This window comes from Chiloscyllium plagiosum, unplaced genomic scaffold (genome assembly GCF_037043375.1).
Source record: "Chiloscyllium plagiosum isolate Xiang-an unplaced genomic scaffold, Cpla_swu_hap1 HiC_scaffold_32, whole genome shotgun sequence".
NCBI lineage: Eukaryota > Metazoa > Chordata > Chondrichthyes > Orectolobiformes > Hemiscylliidae > Chiloscyllium > Chiloscyllium plagiosum.
Genome location: NW_028270170.1, coordinates 16,752,856 through 16,761,976, shown reverse-complemented (window position 1 = coordinate 16,761,976; position 9,121 = coordinate 16,752,856). Strand labels below are relative to the sequence as shown.

At 42.2% G+C, this 9,121-nt stretch overlaps 1 protein-coding gene across 1 annotated transcript in view; it reads left to right on the top strand.

Annotated features, from left to right (window-relative positions):
- Positions 1–1,055: 1,055 nt before the first annotated feature.
- LOC122539850 (inactive phospholipase C-like protein 2) overlaps positions 1,056–9,121 on the top strand; it is a 226,613-nt gene continuing 218,547 nt past the window's right edge. The window contains exon 1 of the mRNA XM_043674966.2: positions 1,056–1,530. Coding sequence (XP_043530901.1) covers positions 1,327–1,530 — 204 coding nt within the window. The 5' untranslated portion in view covers positions 1,056–1,326. The remainder of the gene's footprint in view (positions 1,531–9,121) is intronic.

Genomic DNA, 9,121 nt, shown 5'->3' with positions numbered 1-9,121 from the left:
TGGTGGATGTCACAGATCACATGAAGAACTGTATTTCTTCGTCAGTACCAATCATTATCACGTTACAACTTATATTCATAAGAATTGCATGAATGCTTATGATAGTCTCTGATAGTAACACATTATGGGTAGCAGTAGGAGACATTAAATGCCATTCCAAATACATTTTCCGCAGATGTTACGACTGTTGCAGGAGTATTTCCTTTGAATATGCAATGGACCATCACCAGAACTCCAGTTTAGATGTGGTATCTGGTATGCTGCGTTTTATCCGGTTCCCTTTGTAAAAGGTTGCGACCCCGCTCCCTCTGTAAGGCACACCCAGCGCTTGTCAAATAGCGACAGAGTTTATTGAAAAGAAGCTGCTGCATCTTAATCGGTTCCCATTAAAAGTGGACTTCAGTTGCTAACGCGAAGAAACGCGGTTTTGATTTGAAACTGCGCAATGAACTTGCGAAGAGTTTAAAAGGATTTTGACGCAGCATCATTTTGTGACACACACACACACGTCTGTCAGTTTTGCTTCGCAAATGCTCGTTTGAAAATGGTTTCGAATTGGACTGAAAACCCGAAGCCAATTCTGAAACGTATTCTCGGGTGGAAGGGGACACAAATGTATTCTTGTTTCTGCACATCACTGAGCGCTGGGACTTTTGCGGGGGGCTGCACGGTTGTAATGGGGGAAGAATTCATCCAACTTGTCCAGAAACGGCACTGACTTCCTATTTAACAAAAAATTACAAAACGGACCAAAATAGACACAGCTGTCACCGTCCCTGATGTTAACAGGAGTCTCTTACTGGAAACCATCATCAGAATCTAATTTTGTCCCTCTCCAACGTGAAGACCCATTGCAAAATTATACATTTTAATCTGATGCTACAAGGAATATGCACGAGGCAGAAAATGCTACTTTTCCAGGAGTCTTTGGAGGAATGTTATAGTTGCGAGCCGGAACTTGAGTTCCCAAACCGTGAGGTGGGGGGGGGGGGGGGTGTGTGTGTGAAGATATATAAACAAATCCCGTTGCTTCATGTCAGGAGGTGATCTGGGAGAGAGGCGTTCTTTGCAACACAACACGTGTTGGAAACGAGGAAGTAACACACAACCAAGGCTGGTGTGGTGACGGATTATATCCGTTAATTTGACAGGAAGTAATTGCACTGGTCTGGGCTGTTTGCAGGAGCCGGTGTTTAGCTCAGGGTCTGAGTGAGTGGCGCCGAGCTTGGGGAGTGTGTGTTGTGCGTGCTCTGTCTCTGGCCGCGCTAGAGCAGCGGGAGGGAAGGTGGGTGGGAAGGAGGAGGACACGGGGGGAATGCTTCTCCGATGATGGCGGATGGACAGGGAGACGGTGCTGAAGTCGGGCTGCCCGCTCCGCAGCTTCCCCTGCCCAACTCGTCTGGACACCCCCAAGGAACGCAGCGCGTCTCGAATGGGAACGGGGAAGGTCCGGGGTCCGAGGCAGCGGCCGGCAGCCGTGGGACTGCGGAGGCGAAGCAGTTAGCAACTCCCCGGAGCAGTCTCATCAAGGTAAGGGAAATCCAATTCCAACCCACATTCACTGACTTTGCATCAGCTCAGCGGCTGCTGTTATGATTTCCACAATTACTTCCTCGGTGTTCACAAATATTTACACCTCCCCCGAAGACGATTGTTTTATTTTTTGCAAGTAATGCTATCCAAATAAACCCTGTGTGGATGTGCAACGTGAATGGAGAGGAGTATTTGTATCCTCCCAGAATACGGGGATGAGGGGGAATCTGTTTAATCCACGCAAAGTGTGTAGGTTGGGGAGACACCCAGTAACACCGTCCTTGGAAGTGTTGTCTTACAGCGAGCGATGAGCAGATTTGAACATCCCATCAACTACAATGATGGCTTCAAGAGTGCAGGGGGCTTGTTCATCCCTGTCAGTTGTGCGCTCCGTAGGGAGTGCCGTTATTTTGCTGTGTGACATATATGTTGAACGAGAATCAGTTTATTCTCGAGAGCAACTCATTTGAACTAAAGAGAGAGAGAAAAAAAATAGTGTCACCCAAAGATGATCCTATTAGTAGCAATTGGATCGAAATTGGTGCCGGTGACAGGGACTCATTGGCCTGACTGGGAATCTAAGGGGTTTAAAACCATCTCTCCTAACGCTCTTTATTCTGAAACGGTGAACAGTTCTTCGAGTTGCAGGGAAATGCATTGCCCTGACTGTATCTTTCATCAAAGTATTGTTTCCTGAGTGCTAACCGTGAATTGATTAAACATGTGTTTCAGTTGAAAGGTAAACAACTCTGGGACCAAACACAAGGGGCCATGGTATTGGTCAGTGCCATTATTGGTCAATGCGTTGAATGTACCAGTTGGGAGGTCACGTTGTGGCTGGACGGGACATTGAATACTGCGTTCAGTTCTGGCACCCCTGCTGCAGGCAGGATGTTGTGAAACTTGAAAGGCTTTACAGGGATGTTGCCAGGGTTGGAGGTTTTGATCAATGGAGAGTCTAAATAGGCTGGGGCTGTTTTCCCTGGAGTGTTGGAAGCTGAGTGGTGACCTTCAAGAAGTTTATAAAATCATGAGGGGCATGGATAGGGTTACTGGACAAGATGTTTTCCCTGAGTTGGAGGTCCAAAACTAGAGGGCATAAGTTTAAGGTGAGAGGGGAAAGATATAAAAGGGACCTAAAGGACAACCTTTTTATGCAGAGGGTGCTACCTGTGTGGAATGAGCTGCCCGAGGAAGTGGTGGAGGCTGGTACAATTGCAACATTTAAAAGGCATCTGGATGGGTATGTGAATAGGAAGGGTTTAGAGGGATATGGGCCAAGTGCTGGCAAGTAGGACTGAATTAATTTAGGATCTCTGGCCAACATAAACAAGTTAGACCAAAAGGTCTGTTTCCATGCTGTACACCTCTATGACTCTGTGACGTTGTATTTTAAGATGATACTTTGTCTGCCTGAGGGGTGGTATGAATTTGCAAGTTATGCCAAAATATGTGACTGCCTGTCAAAAAAAAACTTACTGCGGGACTCATCCCTTCCTCTCACTCTGCTCTTCCAATAATGTAGGTCGAGCCCTTTGATAAGAGCCTTTTCACACTGTAATCATTTACTACAAATTGTCACATCATTATCAGCAGACTAACTTGCTCCATTAGACATATCTTCTGCATTGCCAAGTTCAATCAGCAGGGTGATGAGCTGGAATGTGAGTTTTGGATTCTGAATTCAAATGCACTGTGTTTCTCCAATCTCACTACGTTTGAAAAAACTATTCGAAGGATTTAACCATGTCATAAATGGCAAGCATTTTTATTTTTTGCAACTGAGTCTTAAATTTATGTGAATTGTAGGGAATTCCCAGACTCTGTATTTTAGGATATGAAGATATGTTCTCTCATGTGGTCAGTTTTTTTCTCTGCTCTGTAATCACAGCCTTGTCTTCGTCCATTCATCTTTCATGCTCTATGGCGATGAGATGGCCATTACTGAAAATTCTTATGCATTTTTTCTCATGGAGTGGTGAGAATCTTTGCAAAGCAATTGACATCAGCATATTATGCCAGTACAGGTATTTTAAGCAGTTAAACTAGCATATGCTGTTAGTATAGTAAGTGACTGGAAGCAATTAATTACAACCTATCTGATTGAAATATGTATGTACCACTTCTGCATTGCTTCTAACCTTGAGCATAGACTTCATTTTTACTTGTACACTGAGCCGTTTTCTATAATGCTTAGTAATTAGTCATAGTCATAGTTATACAACATGGAAACAGACCCTTTGTTCATGCCGATTAGATATCCTAAACCGATCTAGTTCCATTTGCGAACACTTGGCCCATATCCCTCTAAACCCTTCCTATTCATATACACATCCAGATGCCTTTTAAATGTTGTAAAAGTACCAGCCTCCATCACTCCCTCTGGCACCCTCTGCATGAAAACGTTGCCCCTTAAGTCCCTTTGAATTCTTTCCCCTCTCACCTTAAACCTATTCCCTCTAGGTTTGGACACCATTGCCCCAGGAAAAAGGACCTTAGCTATTCACTTTATCCATGCCCCTCATGAATTTATAAACCTGTATAAGATCACCCCCATCCTCCTCCGCTGCAGGGAAACAAGCCCCAGCCTATTCAACCTCTCTCTATAGCTCAAACCCTCCAACCCTGGCAACATCTATGTATATTTTTTTCTGAACTCTTTCATGTTTCACAACACCTTTCCTTTAGAAGGGAGACCAAACTTGAATGCAGCTTTCTAAAAGTGGCCTAACCAATATCTTGTAAAGCCATAACATAGTTTCCCAACTTCAAGACTCAATGAACTGACCAATAAAGGCAAGCGTACCAAACTCTTTCTTCACCATCCATCAGTTTGACTTTCATGGAAGTATGCACTTGTATTTCGAGATACCTTTGTTCAGCGATACTTCCTAGGATCCTACCATTAACTCCATAAGTCCTGCTCTGATTTGCCTTATCAAAATGCAATCCCTCACATTTATCTAAAGTATCCTCCATCTGCTAGTCCTCAGCCCAATGGCCCATCTAATCAAGGTCACGTTTTATTCTGAGATAACCTTCTTCACTTTCCACTACACCAGCAATTTTAGTGTCATCTGCAAACTTACTATCCATGCCTCCTATATTTGGATCCAAATCTGATCCTTGCAGCACACCATTGGCCGCAGGCCTCCAGTCCAAAAAGCTACTCTCTACTACCATCCTTTGTTTCTCACCTTCAAGCCAATTTCATATCCAGCTGGCTGGCTCCCCCTTGATTTCATGTGGTCTAACCTTGCTAACCAGTCACCATGTGAAACCTTGTCGAATATCTTGCTGAAGTTCATACAGACAACATCTACTGTTCTGCCTTCTTTGTCACTTCTCCAAAAAACTCAATCAACTTAGAGACCATGATTTCTGACACACAAAGCCATTTTGACTCTCCCTAATCAGTCATTGCCTTTCCAAGTGTATGTAAAATCTGTCCCTCAAAATTCCCTCCAACAACTTACCCACCACTGATGTCAGCCTCACTGGTCTATTGTTCCCTACCACATTTTTTAAAAATAATGGCACCACATTAGCTAACCTCCAGTCTTCCTGCACCTCACCTGTGGTAATCAGTGACAGTTATATCTTAGCAAGGGAGAAAGTGAGGACTGCAGATGCTGGAGATCAGAGCTGAAATCATGTTGCTGGAAATGCGCAGCAGATCAGGCAGCAGCCAAGGAGGAGGAGAATCGATGTTTCGGACATGAGCCCATCTTCAGGAATCTAAATTCCTGAAGAAGGGCTCATTCCCAAAACATCGATTCTCCTGCTCCTTGGATGCTGCCTGACCTGCTGCGCCTATCTTAGCAAGGGGCCCAGCAATGTCTTCCTCAGCTGCCCATAAAGTTCTGAGAAACACTTGATCAGGTCCTGAGAATTTATTCACCTTTGTGCGTTTGAGACATCCAGCACCTCCTTTTCTGTAATGTGGGCATTTTTCAAGATGTGCTATTTATTTCCCCAAGTTCCCGAGATTCCATATCCTTCTCCAGAGCAAATATTCACACAAAGTACTTGTTTAGTATCTCACCATCTTCTGTAGTTCCACACATAGATGGCCTCATTGATCTTTAAGTGGCCCTATTCTCTCCCTAGTTATTCTTTTATTTTGTATTTGTAGAATCTTTTTGGGGTCTTCTTAACCCTATTTGACAAAGACATCTTATTTACAATTTATGCCCTCCTGATTTCCCTCTGAAGTATACTCCTACTTTCGTTATAGTTCTCTAGAGATTCACTTGATCCCAACTGCTATACTTGACTTATGCCTCCTTTTTCTTGACCGGATCCTCAATTCTTCTGGTCAGCCAGTATTCCCTACATTTACCAGCCTTGCCCTTCACACTAACCGGAACATACTGCCTCTGAACTCCCATTATATCATTTTTAAAGGCCTCCCATTTTCCACCCGTTGTCCCTTTACCTGCAAATAATCCCTCCCAATTAACTTTTGAAAGTTCTTGCCTAATACTGTCAAAATTGGCCTTACTCCAATTTAGAACTTTTAGATCAGGTCTATTCTTTCCCGGAATTATTTTAAAACTAATGGAATTATGATCACTGGCCCAAATGTGCTCCCCCACTGACACCTCAGTCATTTCCTTAGTTTTATTTCACAACAGAAGGTCAAGTTTTGCTCCTTCTCTAGTGGGTACATCCACATACTGAATAAGAAAATTTTCTTGTACAGATCAACAAGTTCCTCTCCATCCAAGCCTTTAAAACTATGACAGTTCAGTCTAAGTTTGGAAAGTTGAGATCCCCTACCATTACATCCTATTATTCTTACAGATATCTGCTTCTCAATTTCCCGCTGACTATTGGGAGCCCTTTAATACTATCCCAATAAGCCGATCATCCCTTTATTTCTCAGTTCCACCCATATAACTTCATTGGATCTTCTCACAGGTATATCCTCCCTCAGCATATCTGTAATGTTAATCTTAACGAAAAACACCGCTCCCCCTCCTCTCTTGCCCCTTTCTATCCTTCCTATAGCGTGTCTAGTGCGCTACGTTAATCTGCCAGTCCTCCCCTCCATGAGCGAGGTATCTGTAATAGCTATGCTATCCCAGCCCTGTGTTCCTAACCATGCCATGAGTTTGTCTGCCTTACCTGTCAGACCGCTTGAATTGAAATAAATGCAGTTTAATTTATTGGCCTTATCTTGTTCTCTGCCATGACTATTTAATTTGCTGCCAGTCTCTGTAAATTTTTCATTGCCAATGACTGCCACTCTAACCGATCCATGTGTTCGGAAAGGATTTGCATCCAAACACACTTCCTGCAAACATAATCTCCAGGGACATTGATATTTTCCCTAATCTCCTATATCAGGAATTGCACGTCACTCTACTAGAAGCCATCTCTGCACCTTAAACAATATACAGACCCAAAATATTTGCAAAAAACAGTCACAATACCTTTTCTCAAAAATTCAGCATTAACACAATCTTACTGCTCAAAACCACTGCTCTTTAACAATAAGTCCTATCTTTTATATTCAAAATTTAATGAAGAGACAGAACTTAGTAAAACATAAAACAACTTGCCCTACTCACTATTAAAGAATTTGCAAAAAAAAGCATTGAGATTCGAAGTTTTATAAATCTTAAAATTAAATACTTCGCTGATCAGGCTCTGAAATCCCTGCTTATTCCCAGCTGCTCTGTGTAGTTCCGATATTTTGCAGTCTGTACAATGCAGAATGCAAGCAAACATTTGATTTTTTTTTAAACGTGTGGTGTTTTGTTAGAAAAAAGTCTTATCAGAGAAACGTCCACTTGACCTAACGGGTTATATTATTTGATGTTTCTATTGGACAACACACCAAATAGAGAAATGTAATCATGGCAGCTTTTCAGTTAGCACAAGGGCAAACAACTTATTGTGATGAAACTGGTAAAATGAAATTGAAAAAGTGCTGGGAACACATAAGTCAGATGCCATTTGCACAAGAAAGGCAGGTTAATTTGGGTGTGTTTCTCAGCAGATGTGCAACTGAAGCATTAACCCATCTCTGTGCCAGCAGCTGTTCAAGTTGCTGGGCATTTCCAACAGTTTCAGTATCTATATGATGACATTTGTAGGGGACTTTTCTTGTAGAGTAACCGTGATGTATCTCTTTATAAATCTCACTTTTCCAAAAGTGGTATACCATGTGACTGTTACTATTTGGATGTCCTGGTTTGACTTCTTGGGAGGTTTTGATTCAGAAAAGTTTCGGGCAGCTTGTAATTCTATACAGATCCCTGTGAGAGACTGACAACTTTTAATAGAATGGAATCCCATTTGCCGACTGAAAGCAAACCATTGAAAGCGATTTTACTGTTTGAAACTTTTATTTTCACAAACTAACTAAATTCCACATACAACAAACATTAAGAATTTGCTGTTAAATGGGTATCACAGAAAAATAAAGAAAATTCCCCCTTCCCCAAAGCACATTGGTCACCACAAGTTTTGTTTGAAAAAAAAACAGAAACTTCTGCAGATGAGAATTCCATTTTAACTGTCAAAGAAATATATTTACTAGAGAACACCTATTAATTTCCAAACTTGGACTCATAACATGGCTTATACATAAGTTCCAAGTATTAACAGCTTTCTGTAGAGAAATAAGAACTTTCTCAGAGAAGATGAGAATGGGAAAAGTATAACTGTGAATACAATGGCTATAGAACTTTTACAAAACAGCTTCCTTAATGCTCAGACATGGCTGGAGTGAGTGGCCACTTTGCTTGTGCTGATAATCAGTTAGAATACAGTCAGTACCTGGGATACTTAGGACTCGTGCTTTTAAAGAGAATGCCTGTATTTGTGTTTTTAAGGAAGACACAACTCTCCTGCAAAGAAACATCTTGCAGTCTTTCACAACACAATGAATTACTTAAATTTCAGTGATTATTTTTGGACAGGCCTGTAGTGAACAGGAAGATTCCACAGAAGCAGTATTGTCAATGGGTAGTTAATTTACTTTTGGTGATGTCAGTTGAGGGAGGCATGTTGTCCAGGTCTGGGAAGACCTTCCTTAAATGCATGTAGCTAGCCGGTCAGAACTTTCAGACAGGCCTGAAGTAGTGGAATAAGTAGAGGATGTAAGATCTATTTGAAGGACAAATCATCAGTGCTGCACTGGAGTGAAATCCAGATCCAACTACTGATGAGCTAATGCTGAGCATGTGCCCTTCCATGGATCATGTAGCATTGTTTTAATGCCCATTCTCCTCACTTGTATGTCTCGCATTACTACTGTCCCAGATTTATGCCAACATTTTTATCTTTGTCTTTGCAAATTCAACAAAGAATGGCAGTCAAGTGGTTAAAAATCTGTTTTGCCTGAGGTAAAGGGCATCAGGCGCTAAGCTGGGTCAATCCCAAAAAGAACATCAGATACATTACTACTTACGAGAGTGTTTCAATTGACTGTTCCTGTGCAGACTACTGCTCGTTGTCTGCCAGCACACAGGCAGAAATGACTAAATAGAGAGCCCATTCTTCAGATATTTCTGTCCCCTCCCTCTCCCTCTGGTCTGCATCTTCCCAGAACAGAGCAGCTGAAATCAGAAATTCA